This window comes from Myotis yumanensis, unplaced genomic scaffold (genome assembly GCF_028538775.1).
Source record: "Myotis yumanensis isolate MYYU_CA2020_CCGP unplaced genomic scaffold, mMyoYum1.0.hap1 SCAF_1, whole genome shotgun sequence".
NCBI classification, from domain to species: Eukaryota; Metazoa; Chordata; class Mammalia; order Chiroptera; family Vespertilionidae; genus Myotis; species Myotis yumanensis.
Window position 1 is genome coordinate 173,336,002 of NW_027223752.1, and position 24,611 is coordinate 173,360,612.

General features: G+C 49.9%; 1 protein-coding gene across 1 annotated transcript in view; it reads left to right on the plus strand.

Annotated features, from left to right (window-relative positions):
* The window catches only part of TSPAN5 (tetraspanin 5), a 169,970-nt gene that overhangs the window by 139,266 nt on the left and 6,093 nt on the right, over window positions 1-24,611 (plus strand). Inside the window, exons 2-5 of the mRNA XM_070392445.1 lie at window positions 533-583; window positions 16,856-17,002; window positions 21,433-21,603; window positions 23,881-24,006. Coding sequence (XP_070248546.1) covers window positions 533-583; window positions 16,856-17,002; window positions 21,433-21,603; window positions 23,881-24,006 — 495 coding nt within the window. The remainder of the gene's footprint in view (window positions 1-532; window positions 584-16,855; window positions 17,003-21,432; window positions 21,604-23,880; window positions 24,007-24,611) is intronic.

The window sequence follows — 24,611 nt, forward strand, 5'->3', positions numbered from 1 at the left end:
AATGATACAATACATTGTTATGAACGGTGGCCACCACGTCATACATTAGATTATCAGATCATATTCATCTTTCAACTGAAAGTTTGTACCCTTTTACCAGTCTCTCCCTGTTTTCCCCATACCTGGAAACCACTTTTCTACCCCCCATGTCTATAAGCTTGACTTACTCATTTTTAGATTCCACGTGTAAGTGATACCATGTGGTCTTTGTCCTCCTGGCTTGTTTCGTGTAGCATCATGTCCTTCAGGCTTCCCTCCGTTTTGAAGGCTGAATAATATGTCATTGCACAGATACACCCACCTTTTTTTTTTATCCAACCCTTTTTAATGCTGTAATAACATTAATCAAGGGGGATTCTGTTTTTGTTTTTTCTTTTTTTTTCTGTTAAAGATTATTACTCAGATTTTAGAATGAATTGCTTTCCAGCCAGGTAAAGTGGCAGAAGAATTGATTGAAAACTTTCTAGTTTATATTAGTAAAAACATGGTGTTGACTCTTATATTTACACTGCGTTCTCTCTTTCTTTTTCAGTTTCTGGGAATAGCATTTCTTGGAATTGGACTGTGGGCGTGGAATGAAAAAGTAAGTTGAATATCATGAAAATGCACACATCTGGGTTGTTAGAGGCTGCACATTATACTCTATGTTCTCTTTTTCCTCTTTGAAACCGCAGAGTATAAACAAACATGGTTTGGGGGGGCTGGGTGAAAAGGTGAAGGGATTAAGTAAAAAAAACAAAGAAGCAACCCATAGACACAAACACCAGTGTAGTGATTACGGGAGGGAAGGAGGTGTAGGGGGAGGTAGCAGAGGGTCAGGGGGAGTACATGGTGATGGAAGGAGACCTGACTTTGGGTGGTGAAGACACAGTACAATATACCGATGCTATACCATAGAATTGTACACCCGAAACCTATGTAAGTTTATTAACCAGTGTCACCCCAGTGCATTCAATTAAAAAACAACAACAACAAAACAAACAAATATGGTTCTTTAAGGAAAGTGTTTTCGCAAGATAATGGCATATTTTAGGAATGGGGCCTAAACTGACCAGAATATCAAAATAATTACAGAAGTAACAGTACACGCGCACGACAGAGACTGCGAGTGGGAACCGTGTCAGTGAGCCAGAGACAGCTGTTCCACGGAAGGTTTCCTCCTGCCACAGGAACCTCAATCATGCGCGTTAACATCACTCACCTGCCTGCAGCCTTCTTTCTCTCTTGTTTATTTTTTAACCTTTGGAAGCTTACTCAAGCCATAAAGATTATTATTATTTTTTTAGTGTGAGGGTTATGTGGTCAGCTGTTAGCATGTCCTGTGAAGGAAGCTGGATGGCATTTGTGTTCGAATAGCAGATAAACTTATCATTAATGCTAAAGAAGGTGAACACTTACCATTAATGCTCAAGAATGGGAATACTGTCTGCTGATTGAAAGCATTTAGGAATATTCGAAATTTATGCTCAAATGCACTAGAGTAAAAGGAAGAATCTGGAAAGAGAGGGTGGCATGTTCCAGGCTACAGTGAGGACACGGCGCCGGCAGCGTGTGCTCTAAGCAGCACACTCGTGGCACCAGGTCCCAGTTCACCCTCCACTTGACTCCCTCCCCATCCGCACCTGTCATTTTCCCGCATGACCTCCCCTACGGAGGCCAAGCACCGGAATTCGGAGATAAATGCAAGCTCTCTCCTTCTCCCTCGTTTGGTAGTGGCAGCCTTGGCAGCATTGTGTCCGCCCTGGTGCGTGGCTGGCTACACAGCACAGCTTTATCACCTCCCACCTTGTCAGAAGGAGGGAGTGGACGGGTTGGTTAAAAGTTGTAAACTAAGAGGTTAGCTTAAATTTTCCCAGAAGATGGTTCCCTTATCTCTTTGGTATTTCACCCTTTGAGCTTGACCAGGGCCCCGAGCCAAGAGTTTCTTTGAAGTGTTCTGTGTGTTAAGAATGGAGAGGAGAACTAAGAAAGTCCAGTAAACAAAAGCCCCTCAGATGCCAGGAGGAATTTCCACAACTAAAACAACGTTCAGATAGACGGCATCAAGGAAAACTCCAAGTAAATCCTGAGTTTTGAAATGAAAGACCTTCTGTTCATTTACAAAATACTTCTGCGAAATGTAAAGAGGCTTACGGAAAGTGAGCCACCTTCCAGGGCGGGGATTACTGATGGAGGGAGACAAATTAAGTTCCCCAAACAGAGGTAATTGTATCTCTGGAAACTGTTATGTTGAACACTGGTCTTCTCTTGGCTCAGGACCAGCTTCTGCCTCAATCCCCGGAGAAGCTGGGCGATCTGTGTTGGTGGAAGCTCAGAGATTCTGCTCTTCGAAGCCCTCCGGCTGGCTCAGTGCTGGGTCACACAGCTTTTTATAACTCTGCGTTAATGAGAGCCCATTTCCATCTGCTTTGAAAAGACACTGGGAGGCATTAAATGAACGAATTGTCTAGTCTGGCAATAAACAGACAATTGGTTGTTTCGAAGGCTTTTTTTCTCTCTTTGTGAGATATAATTATCTTTTTGTTTCACCCTTTGCACCAAATGTCTCTTCTCTGATAAAATCACAAAATTCTAAAACTAGCAAATATCAGAGCAAGGGGGTGGTGCGGTCTTCAGGGGCGGGGATGCAGTATCAGTCCCTTCTTTGTCAGGGCCCCTGGCAGCAAATGGAAAGTTTCTCTGGAGAGCTGACGCTCCTTGGCTAAGGTCACCAGCTGCTGTGTAGCAGGCCTCTGTGTGCTGGGACCAGATGGAGGCGGCAGAGGGGAGAGGACAGACTGCAGCCCAATTTGGTGGGCCCTGCTGCACGCGGGCCCTGGACCTGGGGTGCGAGCCCTGGACCTGGGGTGCGGCAGTGAGTGACGCAGAGCCCCTGCCCCCCTGGAGCTTGCATTCCAGTGGGAGGGCTTTCAGGAAGCGGTCGACTAGCTGAGGATGGGTTCAGGCGCTGGTAGGTGCTGCTGAGAATGTGAACTGCAGGGTAAGGGCTGCTTAGAGAGTGGTGACGGAAGAGGCCTCTTTTTGATAGAGTCCTGAGGAGGTGGCATTGGAGCAGAGACCTGGAGGAAGGAGGAGGGATCTGCAGAGGTCCCGGGGAATAGCATTCTGGGCAGAGGGAATAGCAAGTGGGGTGGCCCTGAGTCAGAGACTTGGTGATTCCTAGGAATAGGAGGAAGGCCAGGAGGCCTGGAAGGAGAGAACAAGGGCAAGAAGAATAGGGGGTGTGGCCAGAGAGGCTGGCAGATGCCCGAGCGGGCAGGGTCCTGCAGAAGTTTGGTTTGAGAGGAAGTCACCAGGGCATATTGACAAGGGAGTGTCTTGAATTGGCTTTGTTTTAAGATGGCTCTGCTTGCTGTGTGGAAAAACAGCACAGCTTTGGGGCTGAACATGCCTGAGTTCAACACTGGCTTCTCCATTTACCATCTGTGTGACTCTGGGCAGCTGTGTGAACTTCTCTGAGGTCCCCTCCCCTTGTTTGTGCAATGGGGACACTGACATCACCTCGTAGGATTGTTGTGCGGATTAGAGGAGATGGCCCCCAAGACAGGGCCTGCTGTAAAGCAAAGGCTTCGTGGAGACACGGCTCCCTCCCCTGGGCGCATGGCTGAGGCATGTCCACTCTGACATGGGGACGGGGCAGGATGGAGGCTTTGGAAGCTGCCTCTGATTTTAGGAGAGTTCCAGGCTCTGATTCATGGGCCCCAGAGAACTGGTTTGGTTTGGGGGCTCCTAAGGAGGAGGATGTGCATCGATCACCTTGGTAACTGCACAGGATGCTCTGTCAAAGCCCCCTGGGTTAACTTCTCAGCTGGACCAGGCCTCTGACAGGATGAGGTTGGAGGTGAACCACAGCCAGCCACGGGCGGTGGGCGGCCTGCACCTGCGGGCGGTAGCTCCAGCCTGTGAGTCCATAAGTAATGCCCCCCCGTGGAGAGAGCAGGGACATTTACTTGAAAGGAGGCCTAGAGGGCAAGTCTCTGAACTGGGTCACAGCTGGAAGGATTAGACGTAATACACATTTTTATTTGGGCTGCAGAAACATTGGAGGCACAAATTACCATGCCTCGTACTTACTTAATTCCAGGCCAAGTTTTAAACCAAGAGCTAATATCCCTAGGGACTGTTACACGTAATAATTAAGTAATTCATTTCTAAATTCCAAATCGACTGTGACGATGCAGAGGATGGCTGCATCTCTACAGAGAACTGGCTTACGTGCAGCTTTTCAGAAATAACAGGGGCTGCTGTTTCAGAGGGACCGCTAGCAGTTTTGTGGCATGAGCTGCTGTTGCACCGCAGGCCCCGTGGCATCCCGCCAGGATCCGTTCTTTCATCCAAATCATGTTTATTGAGCACGTAGCATGGGAAAGGGCTCGCGCTGGACTCCGGGATGTGATTCCTCAGGGAATTTCCAGTCTAGGAAGGGTGCACATCTATGTGTAAAATCCTGTAGAATAAAGAGCTAATATGCATATGGTTGTCACGGCCTCACGCCATCACGGCCCAGACACTCAACACTGGGGAGAGAGGAATGGGGACCAGCCAGGCACAAATGAGCTTGCAAGAGAGGAGTGGGGGCCAGCCAGGCACAAATGGGCTCACAAGAGGAATGGGGACCAGCCAGGCTGCGGCCCAGAAGAGGGACAAGTCGCCCACCCCGTAGTCCCGAGCGCCTGTGGCTGCAGCCCAGGTGAAGCCACCCGCCCACGGTCCCCTGTGGCTGCGCCAGCCTGGGCGAAGCCAGCACAGGTCCTGGGTGCCTGCGGCCAGCCAGAGGGAAGGAAGCCTGGGTCCCAGGTGCCTGCAACCAGCCGGAGGAGGGACCCTTGGGTCCTGGGTCTGGGGCGAGGCAGAGGCGGTTAGGGGTGATCAGGCCAGCAGGGGAGCAGTTAGGGCAGTGGTTCTCAACCTGTGGGTCGCGACCCCTTTGGGGGTCGAACGACCCTTATACAGGGGTCGCCTAAGACCATCGGAAAACACATATATAATTACATATTGTTTCTGTGATTAATCACTATGCTTTAATTATGTTCAATTTGTAACAATGAAATTGGGGGTCACCACAACATGAGGAACTGTATTAAAGGACTGCAGCTTTAGGAAGGTTGAGAACCACTGAGTTAGGGGCAATCAAGCAGGCAGGCAGAGGTGGTTAGGGGCAGTCAGGCAGGCAGAGGTGGTTAGGGGCGGTCAGGCAGGCAGGCAGGTGAGTGGTTAGGAGCCAGCAGTCCTGGATTGTGAGAGGCAGTTGGACATCCCCCAATAGGTCCCAGATTGGAGAGGGTGCAGGCTGGGCTGAGGACCCCCCCCCCCCCCCCCCCCCCCGCGAGGGACACCCCACCCCCCCCTTCCCTGTGCACGAATTTCGTGCACCAGGCCTCTAATGTATACATATACACATAAAATGTTGTCATAAGTTCTCACTTGAAGTGTAAGTTTAACAGTTCCTACAGCAGAGTACTCACCACCTCTGTCTCTTTGGGTTACTCTTCTGTCACAAAGACCTTCCTTGCACCAAAGTAGACCCATGTTCTTGTAGTTTGCACTCATTGGTTGTTGGATCCCACAGAATCAGTCCTTCTCCAGGTTGGCCCTTGAGGTGTTCAGGGGGGAGTCCTTGTTTCTTCCGAGTTTCTCAGCTAAACACCTGCTCCCCTTTGGGTGGAGTCCCTTCAGCATCTTGGTCATGCTCCTCTGACCTCCGTCTCATGTGTCCTGTGAACCATTGAGAGAGAGCTTTAGGGGACATGGAGCATGTGGCTGGGTTATGTCCCCTGGGGTCACACTGTTGATCCCAGAGAGTTCAAGTGGGTCTCAGATGCAGCTAGGTTTCCGCTCTCCAGAGTCAACGCAGGATTCCACATTCACCCAGCTGCCATCCAGCACATTCCCCATGCCACTCAGCGCGGCGTTAGCTGTAGGTTTTGATCAAGCTGCTCCCTCAATCCCTTCCTCTGTGCAGGCCTTCCTCTGGCGCTCCGTCCCTTTACCCCCTGGGGAAGTCCCGCAGGTCTGCGTGCACATGGATGCTCTGTGTCCCAAGCCTCCTAGATTATTCTGATTGCAGCCAAGCTTAGTGATCACTGATCAAAGCCACTGTTGTGTTGAGCAGGCCAAGGACAGAGCCCGATGACATGTCACTAGAAATTTCCTTTGGGGTTGACACTCATTCGCTTACATGTGCCCCTGGGTGTCATCAGTCATGCAGTTTCTAATCCATCCACTTGTCATTACATCAGATTGTATTTCTGCATCTTGTCTTTATAGATAGACCATAGCCTTCACTTGATCTCTGATTAACCAGCGTAGGGACTTAGTTGACCCTGCCACTTTCTTATTGCACCCATGGAGCACATCATCTTGTCATCCCGGTACTCAGCAGCCCTTACCAGGAAAGCAAGGACCAAGGCCTGGTTTATCAGTCCTCCCTTCCTGAAACGCTCTCCTCACTTGGCCTCCAAGATCTCCCACACTCCTGGTTGTCCTGCCTCACGGGCAGTGCCTCCTCACGCTCCTTTGCTAATTCCAGCTCACCTCTTTGACCTCTAAATGTTGCAGTGCCCCAGGCTCGGTCCTGGGACTCCTACTCTAGGAGGTCGCATCCAGGCTTGGGGCTTTAAATGGAGCTCTAACACTGATGACTTTCAAACTGAGATCTTTGGTCCCCACCTTCTACCTCCTCCAGACTTGGATAGTCGGTAGCCTGCCTACCATCTCCACTTAAGTGCCCAATGGGCTTCTGAAACTTAGCAACCCAAAACAACACTCCTGACGTCCTCCCCTCCACCCCCACCCCCGCTCTTCTCAATTGCAACAAACAGCAACTCTGTTCGTCCACTTGCTCAGGTGTTTAGACACCTTTCTTTCTCGTAGGTCACATCCAGGCTGTCAGCAAATACCGTCAGCTCTACTTTGGAAGTATATAGATAATCTGATTTCTTCTCACCGCCTCTACTGTCACCGGTTGGTCTAAGCTGCCACCACATCTTGCTTGCATTGCTCTTGTGCCCCCAGGCCCATTTCTATGCAGCAGCCAGAGCGGTCCTTTTAAAATGTAAGGCAGATTCTGTCACTTCTCCCCTCCAAACCTTCCAGTGAACTTATCATCTCACTCACAGGAGTATGTGGTGCCCCATTACTTCTGGGATCTTGTTTCCCGCGCTGTGCCCTCCCCTGCTGCCCTCTGGCCCCCACTCATCATCTTGCTGTTCCTCCAAAATCTCAAGCATAACTCACCACCCCAGGGCCTTTGCACGTGCTCTTTACTATCTGGTATGCTCTCCCCCAGAGATCCCCTTTCCTTTACTTCCTGATCTCTGCCCAGATGTCACCTTTGTCCATAGGCCTTCCTGGCTTATTTAAAGTCACCACTCTCACCCCACCCTGGGCCTTTCCTCTCCCTTCCTTGTGTTTCTCCCCTTGTGTTCTCAGAGGACTTATCACTTATGTGATAACAAGTTTATTGCTGCCTTTTCCCACTACAAAGTCAGCTCTGTGAGGGTGGAGGCCTTTGTTTACTTCTATATTCCTGTACCTAGAACATTAACTGGCACAAAAAAATACTGCTTACAAAAGAAAGAATGAGCAAAGGAATGATGAAAGCATTCTTTTTAACCCTGGCTATTTTGTGGCCTGTCTGGTTCATGTACAGAAGTCAGTATTTGCCTCAGATCTCTAGTCAGCACATTATAGTAACAGCATGAACGGAAGTAAAATGACATGTGGTTTCTGATGTGGGATCTGATAGTGGTACAAGTGGTAGGAACAACTAATCCACTAATTCTGGGTGTCAGGAAAGAAAAGAACCATTCGTTTCTGGCATTAAAATGAGAATCTGTACATGATCGTCACAATTTGTGGAGAAATCAGAGGTACCTCTCCTTTCCCTTTTGCCCACCATTTTTGTGTATGACTTCATTTTTCGGTGGAGACCAGAGGCAGAGTGATACATCACTGACAACCTCGCAGTGAGGTGCTGCGGGCCGGGGGACACTTCATTCTTCAGAGCAGGAAGAGTGCCCTTCACTGGCCTTCAGTGTGAGTTCGGGGTTCTATTGCCCCTCCTGGCCGTCCCCCCCTTCCCCCCTGCTCCCTCCCCTCCCCCCCGCCCTCCCCCCCCCCCACACACACACACAGCACAGGCCCACCAGGAGGGCGGAGGGTATAAATTGGCCTGAAAACTCCTTAAGGGCAGGAGCCTGTGTTCCTTGACCTTCTGTGCTCAGTTCTGGCGCCCTGCCTCCCCCAGCATGGATGCCCAGAGGATTCGTGACTAAATGAGAGAATATGCAGAATTTATGACTAAATGAGAGAATATGTAGAAGACCACACAGGATAAATAACTCTTCACACAGGGGTTTCATTTTCACTTCTGGGATCTCTGCACCTAGCATTAAACTTGTAGAGAGGAAATCGAGCCCGGAGAGGTACCCTGGGAGCCTGACCCTCTTCCCCAGTCCCCTCTCCTGTCCCCATCATCCTCCCTGGCATTCACCCAGCTGGGCTCTGTAGGGAACAGGGGGTGTGTGTGGGGGGGGGAGCCAGTGGCTGGAAGGAAAGGGCTGGCGTTTTCTAACTCCAGTGGGGGATGGAGTCGGAAGAGTGCAGCCCCATCTTGCTCTTCTCCATGGCTTTCCTGGGGCTGCGGGCAACCTTACCCTCCAGGCCCCCCTCTCCCCCCGTGGCCTGTAATTGTAGGTCTCACTTGGGAACCTTCTGGTTGCTTCCTGTTACAATCGTACAGCAGGCTCACTTTGGAAAAGCTCCCTGTTTTCCCAAGAAGGCACATGAGAGAAATGAGGTTCAGTGGCCCAGGCAGTTCCTCGCAGGAGGGGTCAAGTTCCCGCAGCCTGTGGGAGGCGGTGGGTGGCAGTGCCGACTCAGGTAACTGGAACAGAGATGCTTGCCTAGGCTCTGAGCCTGCTTTACGGGGACGTTTCTGAGGCGCTGGAAATACTTCTTTGAAGCTTTTCTTTTAATGCCTGAAACGGTGTAAGTTGGTCTGCATCTCCTCCTCAGTTATCCAAGTCATCCCCTCAAGGTCCCTGTGTGGCCCCAAATCTGAAAACCAAACAGCCTTGCTCAGTACCTGGGAAGCTAGCGGGCGAGCAGCGTCCTGTCCCGGGTTCAACAGTGAGAGTTTACATCTTCTCTTTCTCTACGTCCCTCCAAGCTTACTCAGGGTTTGTTTCAGGAAGGAAAATCGGGGGTGGGTGGGGTGGGGGGGGGTGGGGGAGGTGTCAAAAATGCAGCGACTTTGTGGTTCGTTCTCAGATACCACAGTCCTCCTCTCGTGTGAAGGCACAGGCCGGGCCCAGTTACTACACAGGCTGGATAAATACCCCGAACTTAACTTTGGGTTAAAACGGTCACCCTTGGGCCCCCATGAGGGGAGCAGGGCAAAGCCTCTCTCCCTGCTTCCTCCTGCCGCCCCGCCCCCCACACCAGATGCTCCTCTGCCCACTTCCTTCCAGGGCAGGGGTGGGGGCGGGCTCTGCCATCTGGGCCTGGCAGATGGTAAAGGGGGTGATGTCTGGTCTTTGTGGAGCTCCTGCAGGTCCTCGGCCCAGTGGTTCCCTGGAGCTCGGTGGGCGTCACTGTCCTCGCTCAGATCTGGCCTCTCCCCCGCCCCCGACAGTGCTCTGCTGGGCTCCGTGAGCAGGACCAGGGACGGGACCAGCAACGGGACCAGCGGCCGGGTTGCCGGCTCTCGTGGGGCCTGTGGCAGGTTGCAACCACTTGCGGCAAGAAAGGATTACTTCTAGTCTCACGGGTGACCTTTTATGACGAGGAAACGGGAAACCACGTGTCTTTAGAGCGGCTGGTCTTCCTCTCCCCTCACGTCTGGGCCAGCCCTGGATGCCGGCTCTAGCGAGCACCCTTCGGTTCATGCCCAAGCCCTCTCTCCGGGCTCTGCGGCCACTCCTCAGCCAGGCGGGCGATGGGTGTGCGGAGTGGTTTGCCTGTCAGTCTCGGGAGGGAGGTCTTTGATGCGTGTGGAGGCAGGTTCCCTGCGGTCTGCCCCAGAGGGTCTTCCTGTGGGCACCGTCACAGGCCACCTCCAGCCGCAGGACCACTCCTCTCTGAGGAGCTCATTTTCTTTAAAATGTCCGATCTGCCATCCGTTGTCAGGTAGGGCGATGCCTCTCTCCCTCGAGGAAAGCTGTTGCCTTCAGCCAGGGGGGTCTGGGTGAGGAGGGTGGGAGAGACAGGCCGAGGCCTCATCCATCTCAGGGGGTGCATCTGGCCCGCGTGGGGCGCGCATTCCGCAGGCCTGTCTCTGCTTCTCATCCAGCAGCTGGAAGGAATGTGCTAGTCGAGGCCAAAGCGGAGGAGCCCCAGACCTGGGGGGCTCATTAGGGCTATTTTTGCATTTCTTTTCCACGTGTGTGGAGAGGAGGAACTGAAGCTTGCCAGGTGGCACACGGAGGCGGCGCTGTGCTGGGCGGAACAGACCGCAGACACTGCCGAGGTTATCGGTGTGAAGATCTGCAGCTTCCCTTGCCTTTTCGTTTCTGCTCGTGCATGGAAACCTCTCCCAAGAAGTGTTGTGCTCAGCACATAGCCCTTCCTTGTGGAGCCTGGGGAAGGGGCTGCCTGCGTTCCCGAGGTCACTGTCTGTCTGAGGGCTGTGGGGAGGTGCAGGCTGGCGGGAAGGGGGGATGATTTTTCATTCTTTCTGAAACACACAATGTTCATGAAACCATTGGACGGGGAGGGCTCCCAGGGACCGGGACACGGCTCAGCGACTGGGCGGTCATTCGGCAGCAGTGACTCTTTGGCGACCGGTGTGCCCGGTCAGGTTCTCGGCAGCGGAGGCGTCGGCCCCTGGGTCAGGGCGCCACCACCCAGCCACACAGCTGCTGACTGCTCAGTGTGCTCACCACTGCCGAGGGACTTCTCGCTGCTGTTCCTCCCCTCTGTGTGCTCCCCGCTTCCACCCCTCACAGCTGTCTTCTCTGCGCGTTGCTCACTTGTGGCTCCTCCCGTCTGCCTTTGCTCTGAGCGTCTGAGTGACTGCCAAGTCAGTTCCTGCCGTCTCCGTCAGGCGTGACCATTGGGTGTGGCCAGGGTTTTTCTTAGAAGTGGGTCAGACAGGGCAAGTTGGGTGAGCACCTGCCATGTGCTTCAATAGCAGCCCATGTCTTCCTCTGGGTCTAGTAAAACAGTGATGCCGATGCGATGGGGATAAACTTGGATTGGATTCTAATTGTGTGCCAAGCACTTAGCATAGTGTTTGTATTTACTTGCATATTTCCTCCATCCTCATAATAACCTTATGACACAGGGTGCCGTTTCACCCAAGTGGAAATTGAGGCGTAGGCAGGTCTGGTAACTTGCCCAAGATCACACAGGCTGTAAGTAGCGGAACTGGGATTCGGCACGGGGTGTCTGTATTGTAATGCCTCGTCTTTCTGCCCCACACCCAGCCCTGACCAGGCGACCCTCTGATGTGTTTCAGGAGACAGGGAAGAGGTAGGAGCCATGCGGGCTTGAGTGCTGTTCAGGGTGGTCAGTGCAGGACGAAATGCTCTCGGCCACACCCCGAGCCAGCTTGTCGAAGGGGCTGCAGTATTAGCCCCCCTTCTGCTGTGATGGACACACATCCGCACGTGTGTTTGTTGGCTCCCTAAACTCTGTTACAGTGACATGGCCTTAGGCATGTTCCCTTACTGTGTTCCTCTTTAGACACATGCTAAGTACCGAATGGATAATGGAAACCACCTATTTTCACCGGAGGATCACTCTTCAAGGCTTCAAATGCATATGCCAAGAGCTGGTTGTCCCAAAGCCCATTTGTGGAATGGCTAACTTGCTGAACGTATGGGTTTCTATCAACTTTTAAAACAGGCTCGTATTCATTGCATCTTTACAGCAGCACTTTCTGTTCTTGTTGTTTGTTTTTGCTTCTGCTGCCTGGCGCAGCAACAGGTGTAGCCTTAGATGACCGAGGGGCAGGAGAATATGGATATGGGAACATAGAGTGTGGATACGGAGGATTCTTACACATGACTATACTCTTAATGTAGAAACGAAGAATCTATGTGCAGGAAGTCCTCCGGTATTCTTGAGTCTGTAGTATTTGCATCGGGTTTTCTTGTGACCCGCAGTCTTGGCCTCTGGCGCTCTCTCTTAGCCTTCCCCTTTCTGTCTCCGCCAGTGCTGTGCAGAATTCTGCTTTCACGTCAGCCACAGTGCAGCGTCCTTCCCCCCCCCCCCCCCCCCCCCCCCTGCCGCTGCCTCCCAGGGCTGAGCTGCAGGATGCACGCGGAGATGGAGAAGAACTTCCCGCTGCGATACGGAAGCCAGCTCCATGTGCGCCCCGCTCGCACACGCAGCAGATCAGGGAACAGCAGGGAGTAGCCAAGGAACATTTCGCATTTCTTTATCTCCCAGCAAATTTGAGTTCTAATAAGTTGGCATTTAAACCCAAGGACTGAGCATTCAAATTTAGATGGAGAGTTGGAGCTTCTGTCATGCATTATTTGTCAGTGACATAGGCAGAGCACCTCAGAGTTCCACCTGGAGCTCATGTCCTTATTGATGCTGAATTGCTAGTGAGTCAACGTGGAGGAAAGCTGTTTACACCAGTTTAATGGTTATGTTGACTGGAAATATCAGCCGGCCTGTAAAGGGAGCACCCCCATATTTTGTTTCCAGCATAAAGTGTAAGCTCCAGTTTTGGTCACAAGTATGTTCGTGTGTGTGTGTGTGTGTGTGTGTGTGTATGTGTGCATGTGTACGTACACCTGTGTAGGTGCACCCATGCAGCACTCACATGTAGTTTATCCAAAGTGGCAGTTGTATTGTGCAGGACTCCCCGGGTGCCAGTGCAGACCCAAAGGGAACCAGCTCGTCCAATCAAGGGGTTTTAATTTGTGGTCAGGCCAGGGGTTATAATATGGTTAGAATTTTCCCTTCCTCCCACTTCTTTGTTTCTTCATAAGCCATGGCTTTCTATATCTCACTACAGGCTGACTTTTTCCACGTGATGCAATACATATTGCAGGTGGCTCCAGAATTGGCATTTTACAATCTCGGGAGAGGGATGTCTGTCCTAACCCTGGTTTCCAAGGAAGGGCATGCAGGCTGCCTGCTCTTACGGAGGCACTGGGTCATGTGAGAACTGGTGCTCGAGGGCTCATGGAGTGGACGTGGGGGAGAAGGAATTCTTACAAGAAGGGGGAATGTGGTTCCCCAAAGGAGAGGGTGGTGCCCACAGGTTCCCAGAAGACAAGGTGTCTGCTGGTGGTGTTCTGACACATTCCTGAGGACGTACCGCGAATGCATGTCTACTTTAAATCACTTGGCAGACTTAACTGTAATCTTAGATTTTTTTTCCTTCCGGCTTCTTGTCAACTACACGCTTTAATTGTAATTATTCCTCGGTAGGCATGTTCTAGCACTTCTGATTCATTTGTCAAACTGAGCTTAACACAATTACCGAGTCTAGGGAGAGAGCCCATCTTGAAGACAACAGAAGGCTCTGCTGTCAGTTTTGTAATCCAGTCTCTGTGGCCAGGACTCTGTTCAGCTCCCCCTTCATCTCCCTGTGTCGTCAGAAACAGTGAGACTGCCCGCCCTTCAGGAAATAGTTGGGAACACTGCACAGGTGAGAGAGTAAAGTTTTCTCACCTCCGTCTAGTTGAGTGGTCCTAACCACAAGGGCATTTGGGCCCTGGGCGTTGACTTCCATACTTAGTGTTTTAAGATTTGAGTTCGTTTTCAACTGATCCAGTAAAAATAAAGTTCTTGGTCGCTCTGTGCTTTGCGCAGTGTCCTTGCCCACACCCTCTCCGTAACTGTCCCCAGCCCTGTCTTTTGCCAGAATTTAGGATTAAGTGAGGAGAATCTGCAGTCCAGCTAGGCCCCCCAATGATTGGCGTTTCCATGGAAACAGCGGCAGGCCTGGCAATTAAAACTGAACCTGCCGGCTGGGGAGAGTAGACGTACGAAAATGAGTTTGTCTGAGAAGGCAAATTCTCATCCTCCAGATGAAACTCGGAGAGGACAGGTGATCCAGAGGCTGCTGCCAGCCGGGATCGGACCGTCTTGCTTTGGGGGCGGGCGTGTCTTGGCGTTTCGGGTACAGGTGTGTTTGCCGGCTTGCTCGGTTTGCCAGAGTTGCCCGGATAATTGTCCTTGTGATTCACAGAGCTCTGTGTGTGCAGTCGTGGATCACTGAGGAGTGGGAACAATCTGATCTTTTTAATTTTAATTTTTTATTGATTTTAGAGAAGAAGGGAGAGGGGGGAGAGAGAGAGAAACATCAACAATGAGAGAGAATCATTGGTCGCTGCCTCCTGTATGTCCCGCACTGGGGTTTGAGCCAGCAACCCAGGCATGTGCCCTGATCGGGAATTGAACCGTGACCTCCTGGTTCATAGATCCACACTCAACTACTGAGCCACAGTGTCCGGGTGAACAATCTGATCTTTGCGTACACTTGAGTGTGAATCCCAACTTAAAAGCCTATTAAAAGTGGATGAAACCATAAAAGGAACCTAGAAGTCGGTAAGTCCTAGTTTCTGCTCCAGGGTGGGAACCGGTCCTGGAGCCCCTCCGACAGAGGTTCACAGCTGGGGTCCAAGGGGAAGCCGTGGCTCTCAGGCGGCCTCTCTGGCCGTTGCTGGGACGCGCTGGCATGTCTAGCCTCTGGTGGTGGAACTTTTCCCTGTCTCTTCCACCTCTGCTGCCTCTTCGTTTTGGTGCCAAGGAAATTGAGCCTACGTTTCCCATAGTGAAGTTGACTTTTTAAAATTGAAGGCTGTTATCTTGTACCCCAAAAACCTCTGTGCCCTGGCCAGGGAGGTCCAAGACCCAACGCCTGTGTTTAGAAAAAGGCCTTCTGACAGGCGAGGTTGATTTATTTCCAGCACTGGGTCCTCACCGCTGTCCTTAGATTTTGTGTGACTTTTCTTAGCATCATTGTGTGGTGAAGAATTGGTCACTGTGTTTTTGTACCATACCACCCCCCACCCCCAGTATTCAGCATGCAGAGCTAGGAAATCCTGAGAACACAGGATTGTATTAAAACACTGGTCTCTGCATCCTGCTGAAGGGTGTGGTTGTCTTTTGTGACGTCGCCCCAGAAGTTAGTGAATCCACCCTACATTCCTATGTGCTTTCATAATCTCTCAGCCCTTCATCTGTGATTTATTTAAAACATTGGCCTTTTTAAGTTGTACACTTTAAGACTTCTTAATTCCTCATCTGCTTTAGATTAATAGCCTATTATTGTTCTTAAGGTGTTGCTCCCCTCATCCCTAAGAAATGAAAACCTAACAAACAACATACTCTTGTCCCAGTGTTCCTACTGCCTTAAAACGGGCTAACACTTACATCTCCCAGAGTCGGGCATTGATCAGTGCTGACTGGGACGTGCTTGGATGCAAGTACATGGCTCCCACTTGGTAGAAAGAGAGTAATGAAGTAGACAATCTTTTCTGGGTCCCAAACAATAGCTGTATGACCTTCAGCGAGTCACCAACCTTCTCTGGGTTCCATTTTTCTCAAGTATAAAATCAGATGAATACTTTGTATTCTTCTGGGTTATTGCGAATGCTGTGAAAACAAATTATTTAATATTAAGACTGTTAGCAAACTATATCATGACATACTGCGGCAATTTTGAGAATAACCTAAAAGAAAAGAAAATAGTGATGATATTGGGTATTTAAGACTCACATACATCCAGTTTCAAAATAGCAGTAGTTGGTGTCTATAGGAAAGAATAGTACATTTGTACCTTGTATTTTAGAGGAAAAATAATCTCATAATTTCTAACATAGTTTTGGGTGATCTTTGATGTGGTCCCAATTAAGGGAGAAAGGCTTTCAGTAAAGAAATGGCATTGTCGGGGGAGAAATGAAATCATTCTGGGTTCCTGTGATCGGAGGATAAAAGGGTTGAAACCCAGGGAGTGACTGTTGATTTGTAAATCATTTGAATCCCAATTCTTGGCTTTGAGGATCTGAGCCTGACCTCCTGTGAAGCCCCAGGGTGGATCCTGAGGTGCAGCTTTTCCCTGGAAAACCTCTAGGGCAGTGGTTCTCAACCTTCCTAATGCCGAGACCCTTTAATACAGTTCCTCATGTTGTGGTGACCCCCAACCATAAAATTATTTTTGTTGCTACTTCATAACTGTAATGTTGCTACTGTTATGAATTGTAATGTAAATATCTGATATGCAGGATGTATTTAGATGACCCCGTGAAAGGGTAGTTCGATCCCCAAAGGGGTTGCGACCCACAGGTTGAGAACCGCTGCTCTAGGGGCTTGTGTCTGGGCCTGGCCGCCGTGTGAGCACGAAGACTCCCTGTTCCTGAGGAATGTCAAGGGCCCAAAGCAGGCACTTGTCTGAGACGCATGTCCTGGGCCTTAAGGACGACTCCTCTCCCTGGATGTTAGGAGGTCTTTTTCTTTTCCTCCCCCTTTAAAAAATGTTACTTTTAAGTCATAGTTTACATTCAGTGTTATTTTGTATTAGTTTCAGGTGTACAGCGGACGTGTTCTCACACACCTGTTTTTTACTACAGACCACTAACGTGTGGGGACGTAGCAAGCAGAGGTGATTTCCACGTCTCCGCTCGAGGTCTAACCGTGGTTTCTCGGGGCCGTTTCTTTGCTTTATATAGTTTTACGTAAAATGTGAGCCCACTGAGAGTTGGAAAGAAAGTCGCTTCCTGTGTTTTGTTGTTGTTTCTGCAATGACGCGAGTATTCATCACAGCAGATAATCAGTGGCCTCTGCCGTGTTTCCTCGGAGGGGGAAAGAGACAGTCGGGGTAACCTTTTCACGGAGGAGAACTAACCCCGCACCTGGTGCCCTGTTGTGTGTTCTTCTCTGCCCCCAGGGAGTTCTGTCCAACATCTCTTCCATCACCGACCTCGGCGGCTTCGACCCCGTCTGGCTCTTCCTTGTGGTGGGAGGAGTGATGTTCATTTTGGGATTCGCAGGGTGCATTGGAGCGCTGCGGGAAAACACTTTCCTCCTCAAGTTTGTAAGTATCCCACTCCCTTCTCAGGCGAAAACCAAGCATGACCCCATCAGTAGGACGCTGCCTTTAGCGAGAGGGAGCTGTCCCGAAAGCACTGGCAGAACTACAGCCTGGGCCATGCTTTTCTTTACGAGAGCCCTCTATTCTGCCCCTGCCAGGCCTCCTTAATAGTATATATACCACCCCACCCCATGGCATCCATGGGGGTTTTGCACACGTATGTCACGACTGCATTCCAATCCCTAAAATACCTTTAGGACTAAAGTGGTTCTGTAGACAGTTTTCTTCTTTTAAGTGAGTTATGCTTCCTCTTTTAAGCACATAATCAGAAGAAAATTGTTCAGCTGGTTGGTTTAGAGAAACCAGACATAAGCACCATGGCTGTGGCCTGTGCAGATTAAACCTGTGAAGCAGGAGGTTTTGGTGAATATGGAGAAACAGTGAAAGGCAAAGTCTTCCCCTTGTTGACCAGCATGCTTTTCAGATCCCTTGCAGGGTTTGTGACCACTGTTAGCATGAATGTATTTGGAGGAGGAGTTCCCCAGGGGCAGGTAGGTAGTAAAAGGAGAGCATGATCAGCGGAAGCCTTTCCTTTGGAGATGCCTCCCAGAGGAGAACAGGATGGCTGATGTGCACACGTGTGTGTGTGTGAAATAGGTTCGGTGAGCGTAGCCAAAGCTCACTGAATGTGCCTGTTTGGTGTCAGCATTTGGTGGCGGCCATATCACAGCCCTCCACACAACGGTATCCACTCCCCTTTCCAAAAATAAAAAGTATGGGGGCGGGGGAAAACCCACCCTCCTGTGATGAGGGAAGATGGTTAGATTTCTAGAGAATCGTATCAGTTTAATATCACTAATCTCAACCTTTATGACACAATGTCATTGAGGGCCATTTTCATTTAAAACAAGAGCTCCCGCCAGGACTAGTCCCAGCTGCCATGCAGAATGCGATTCTCTCCCCAGCACATCTGCCACATCTTCCTCTGGCATTTCTTCTTGAACATCCCCAGGAAGAGCAGACTCACCGTCCATACAAGGTGGGCAGCTCTGGCCCAGGCAAGGTCCAGAGGCTGTTCTGCCTGGAAGTTCATATGACTCGCGCTGATAGGGAGAAACCAAGGTGCAATCTAATGAGCCATTGGATCTCTGTTCTGTACACATGGGTCTCTGGTGGGAGTAGCTAATTTCCCAAACTCTGTTTCTCTTACACCCACCCACCCACCAACCATTCCTCACCTCGTCAAAGACCTACGGAGGCCCCAGGGAAGTTTTGTCCCTGATAGCAACCTGCCAGTCCTCTGGGCATGGGGTATTTCTAAAGCTTGAGCGCACCTCCCTCAGCTTTTCTGTAGCCTCTTTGGGGCCTCATCATACTTACTGATTGCCACTATTTTACCATTTTTAGCCTCCATGCCCCCATATGATTCACTTTAATCATATTAGTTTATAAGGGTCGTCCCTTTATCACTTTTATAGATGAAGATACTAGAGCTAACTTGAATAGGCAGAGATTTATACATTTCTCTAAGTTATCACCTTAATTTATAAAGTCCCATGTTGCAAATAAAGAGAATTGTGTTGTTTCCTGGCTTCCTTAAGTCTTGGGACTATTTTAAATGGTCCCTTTCTCCATTTAGTACATGTAATAAAAACTGGCCTAGAATAGTCTTTGAAATAAGTAGGAAGTCAATGGCAACATCATTCCAAACAGCCTCAACCATCTGATGCTGTAAGGCCAGGAGAACTGCTGGGGAAAATCCAAGAGCTGAGTTACCATGAAATAGAAATGGAGCTTTCTTGTTGACTGAGGCCCTGGAATGAAGCCTGTGAATCCATCTCTTCTCCTTTGGAAATGGGGAAATTTGCTCACAGGGCCCGTGTGTGTTCCTGCCAAATATTTGATAAGAATTTAATTTAGACTCAATTTTTGATATGCATATTGTATATTATTATGTGAACATTTACCAGGGGAACTAGAAAATGAACTTGCCTAGCCTTTGTAAAGGTGAAGACAAAAACCTAATTATAACCTTTGCATGACTTATGTCTTGTTGTTTGTGTGTGCACACACATGATGTTCTCATTTCTGTAGTGTGATGACTGTCATGTAGAGTGGTACCTGATAAAGGGAGGGGAGTTGTGTTGTGCTATGCTATAGGGTGGCCATTGAGTAAAAGTGATAGAATTCCCCCATCCCCCCATGTGTGAGCATTTAATGAACTTCCTTTCTGTGGCTTCAAGCCACCAGGACACAGACCCCCCCTCTCCCCCAGCACCCTTCATCTTCTCCTCAGCTATTCTGCTGATGAACTTGGCCTTCATGATGATAGGCTGCTTGTGGAGCTCTGGTTCCCCCTTTAAATGGTAATTCTCATACCAACTTTCCCAAGGACCCTGGGCCAGAGCTGTCGAAGTTGATCCTGTGATGATGCAAGCCACCATCACTGCCTCGCAGCACCCCTCTACCCCCTCACCCCGTGCTTCCTGTGCTTGCCGATGCGGCCGTGGCCCTGAAGCTTCCGGGTCTTCCTCAGTCATGATGGCCTGAGATGCAAGAGCAAAAGGGACCATTTTCTTGTCCGTTTTCTAGGTTGAGGAAAGCTCACACTGAAATTCCTGGTACCAGCGATGATAATGAACTCTTTAGATTCTGCTGCTAGTGAGCTCAAGGGCAGATAACCAGGAGCTCTGACCCTGAGGGCTGAGTGGAGGGCCTAGAATGGGGGCCTAAACCTTGGGATCCTAGACTTTGCCAGGTGCTTATTTCTTCACCCCACCCTCCCCTTATGCCCACCCTCTCAGAGCAGCACCTGGCACCCTGGGCAAACACTGTCAGATACACACTGCGATGTGGCCCACCTCACTGCCCCGTCCCTTACTGTAAGAGGCTCTTTGGAGGCAGGGTATGGGCCTACTCATCCTTGCTTCTGCAAAGCCCACCCAGCTCAGTAGATGTTTGCTGAATGAATACACATTTTTAGTCTTTTTGTTTGTTTGGTTGGTTTTTGTTAATCTTCACCAGAGGATATTTTTTCCATTGATTTTTTTTTCTTTCTTTCTTTTTTTTTTTTTTAGAGAGAGTAAAAAGGAGGAGGTGGGGGAGAGAGAGAGAGAGAGAAAGATCTGTGTGAGACAGATACATCTATTGGTTGCCTTCCACACAAGCCCCGATCACTGGGGCCTGGGATCGAACCCGAAACCCAGGTACGTGCCCTTGACTGGGAATGGAACCCAAGACCCTTGAGGGCTCTGGCCGAGGCTCCAAGCACTGAGCCACACAGGCCAGGGCTGTTCCTAGTCTTGGTAAATTGTAAGTAACTGTGTCGTTTCCTCTGTGCCTCCCCCACGCGGTATGCTCCTGGTTGGCCGCCTGAGGGCTCCTGCGGGATGTAGACACAGCAGCAGCTGTGGCCCCTCGGCCTCCTCGCCTCCGGAGCTCTGCTGAGAGGGGTGGCCCAGGGTCGCCTTTCTGTCCTCGTCACCAGGAGTTTGCTAGCAGTTTATACGCTGCTCCTTCACAGCCTCATTTCTCAGAAACTCTTTGAACAAATTAAAATGGAAAAGGGTAAGAATGTGGAGGCTGGAGGAAGTGGAAAGAACTGGAGGTGTGACGGTAGGTGATATGACTAAGGTGAGGCTCTGCTGAGTGTTCTAGACGGAAGGGAATTTTCTCCAGTTCATGGGCCATCCCCACGTTACCCGTGGTCTCTCGCCTGCCTTCTTAAACTCCTCTCATCTGCATGAGCCAGGAGTCTCCCTTCAGCGGCATCTTGATGTTATTTAAAATATTCCGAGGCTGGTGCTTCACAAGGGAAAGTGGTTTCGTTTTATTTTCTCGATGGGAAATTATTTTCATGTCACAGTCGCCCCCCACTTCCCCTCTGTTCTCTTCATCTGAGATGCACGTGTGTGCCGTTTTGCCCTGTGGAGCAGGTGCGAAGGGGGATTAGAGCAGGGTCTGAATCCATAAAAGGAATATAGCCATACAGGACCCAGGCTACAGTAACAAATGACAGGTGATCTTAAAACATTGGGGTAGTTTCTTTCTCAGTGTTGCAGAAGCTTACTAGAGGTGGGGCTGGGCCGTTGTTCAGGGCCTGGCAGGCAGCACATTAATCAGGAGAAATTCCTTAGGCCTTAATGTGACTCTAATGAGAAACGCCTATTTTCTGTGTTTGCTTATGAGCTTTGTTGGTTAATTGCCAAATGGAGCCACCAGAGCCCCACAATGTGATTATGAAATGATTTTTTTAAAGTCCTTTCTTGGAGTGTAATATTTTATTAATGAATCTTAAGAAACGGAAGGTTATCTGCTTTGGACGTGTGTACCAACCCAGTGTAATCACAGACCTTCTTAGAAGGCACCATTGAACTGTATATGACCAAGATAGCTGGTGTAACTGTTCTCCATCTATGTGTCTTTTGCCTTAGTTTTCTGTGTTCCTGGGCATCATTTTCTTCCTGGAGCTCACTGCCGGGGTCCTGGCATTTGTTTTCAAAGACTGGATCAAAGACCAGCTGTATTTCTTTATAAACAACAACATCAGAGCGTACAGGGATGACATTGATTTGCAAAACCTCATAGACTTCACCCAGGAATATGTAAGTTTAAATTTGGTTTCTTTTCAAGTTGAAAGCCTTCTGGGAAGGATGGCCCCAGAGAGCATCCTCCTGGCTCCGCGCCCGCCAGCTGGGACACCCCTCTGACTGGTCTGCGTGGCTTTTGGGTTGTTTGCTTGTCTGTTTATTCTTTGCTGACTTGTTCTGTGACCTGCACGATTTGTGCTCTACATGGAAATGGCCTGTTTTTACTTAATCTTCATGTCTGCCAAGAGGAACAAAGAAGGAAACTCTTGAGCTAGAAGGTTCTAATCACAGTTGCCCTTTGCTGCCGACGTTTGAAGAAGATTGCTTTGCTATAGGTTTAACGTTTTATTTGGCGTTAAATATGGATTCTGTCTTGTTCCTTGCCCATTTCTAGTCATCCTCCACACTTCACAGCTCAGAATAATATCCTCACCAGTAGGGTGTTTGTTCAAAATTCCCTGACGTAGACCCATTCAGTATTATAGCTCGTACGGGTGAAACTGAAAGTCGAGCAAGTTTCACCCCCCTGGTGGCCTCTACCAAGTGGAGAACCTGTGCAGAGAGCCCCTCCCACCCAGAACATATTTCTGTGGCGGCCCCTGCAAGGCAAACGAAGCAGCAGAATCCCTGTTCCACTCAGAATGCAAAATGGCCTATATACAGAGCTCAGAAGATACAGATCTGGTGCCCAAATCTGATCAGCTAAGTGACTTAGGGGTAATAGGACCTTGGCCTGTGTCCCCAACAGGAACGTGGAAACAATAAAAGCTACAGTTTAACTCATGGAGATTCTGTGACACTCGAGTAAGATGTGCTTGGTGGTTTCATAATGGGCCTCGGGTGTTGTGGTCCTACAAACCGACAGGTGCTTATTTGCAGACACTTAAAAAATTGGAAAAAATCAGATAAGCTGCGCAGACCTGGACCGTGGTGTCCACGATGTTAATGCATATGGCAGGAGGAGCTGGGGTCCCTTTGGTAAAGGGAGGAGAGGGCTATATCGGCACTCGTCCTGGGGGCAACCCCCACACCCCCACACCCCCACATACATCAGGCACTCAGAGCAGAGCAAGTTGTGTTGATTTTGTTCCATGGCAGCAAGGACTGCCCTGGAGTGAGCTGTATTCGGGTGTGAAATTAAGCCCCCTTTCATCTCCTCTGCAGACTTCACTGTTTTGTTAGGTCATAATGGATGCAGGCTCACGCCTTGCCAAATATTATTGCTGCCTCGTTTGCATGACAATCTGATGGAGCTGTGCAGCCAGCTTTGGGAGGCGCAACTCCAGCCCTCAGAGAACCCGATCAGGCGGACGCACATGCGTATACACGTTCTCTTGAAATGCTGTCTGCTTTACGGGGAAATACTGTCATTTCATGTGATTTTTCTTTTTCTGTCGTGGAGTTGAATGTTCTGAAGTAGATGCTGGTCCTGAAAGCCGTCCAGTGGTCCCGGCTGGATGTTTATTTAACTGGGAGATGTGGAGCTAGTCCACGGGGCAGGGCGTGGGGCAGTGGGGGGAGGAGACAGTGTGACCAGCCTCTGTGTCAGGCCCCTCGTAAGACCCATGGAATTTAACATGATTGTATTTTAATTAGACGATTGCATTCTTAAGTAATTTTTTGAAAATGTAAATACCTGCTCTTGTTTAAACAGATTCCTAACAGATATGTAATGAGAAGTCAGCCTCTAAGACTTATGGGGGGGGGGGGGGGGGGGAGTAATGGGTGTGTTCAGGATTTTGATTGTGGTGATGGTTTCATGATGTATACATATGTCAAAAATGATCAAATTGGACACTTTATGTGCAGTTGATTGTATGTTAGTGATACAGCAATAAAACAGATTTTTTAAAAACCATTAAGGTGTAGATATCAAAATTGTAAAAAAGGAAATCTCTCGATATCCCACCCACAGCCCCAGTCGCCTCCTTTGGACACTGCTGTTTAGTGTCCTATCCTTCTAGAATGTTCCCACATGCACTCAAACTAACTCTACCCTGTTCTAAGGGAGCCCTGCTATCAACTCCTGCACCCCCACCACCACCACCTAACACCATGGGTCTCATCGACCTTCCAAATCACATGCCCACGCACCCTTACAAACCTTCCGCCTGCGTTATTTTGGAGGCTTTGATGGGGGCTGCGTGGGTTCAGTCTGGTATAAAAATAAATTCTGAGACGGAGGGAGGGAGGGAGCCGGCAGGACGGGGTGTGGGCCGTTGGGGCGGGTGTGGGTGCAGCGCCCGGTGGCCTCCAGGTGGAGGTGTTCTAATTCTCTCCTGTTTGCTCTAGTGGCAGTGCTGTGGGGCTTTTGGAGCTGATGATTGGAACCTAAATATTTACTTCAATTGCACAGATTCCAATGCAAGTCGGGAGAGGTGCGGCGTGCCATTCTCCTGCTGTACTAAAGATCCCGCAGTAAGTGGGGGCAGCACATGGCCCGCCTGCTCCCGCATCACCCGGGACGCTGTGTGGGATGGGCAGAGGGGTGGTATTCTTCTGGAAACCTCTTACCTGCGTAGTCCTGATTGTCGCTCCTGCAGGGGCTATAGGGCTCAGTTCTTCCCAGTAGGAGTGATCATCGCTCCAGTTCTGAGCCTTTGTGTGCCTTGGCTCATTGAAGTCCGGAACATTCCTGCCAGCAGATACCAACATTATCTTCCCTTTTTAGGTGACATCGAGGCCCCTGGGTTTTAAGTCCCTACCCAAGCTCACATCGCCAGCTAGTGTTGGCGCTGAGTGTCAGACTCAGGCAGCTTGTTGTTCCTTCTTTATAGGCTCACCTGGGAGCTCTCTCATTGGGTTGCGGTTAGTAACCCTCTTCTTCCCGACTTAGTTGTGGGGGACACATTGGAATAGAAGAGTTTGAGACAAGAATGCTATGCGGGAAGACCATAGCTGCCCAGATTCATTTGTAGCCTGTCAGTCCCCAAGCGTGCACCCTCAGAGCTGTCCTTGCCCCCATCATGCAGATTCGAGTGGGCACTGATGAGTTCATGGCCATTTCCCCCTGGAAGGTAGAG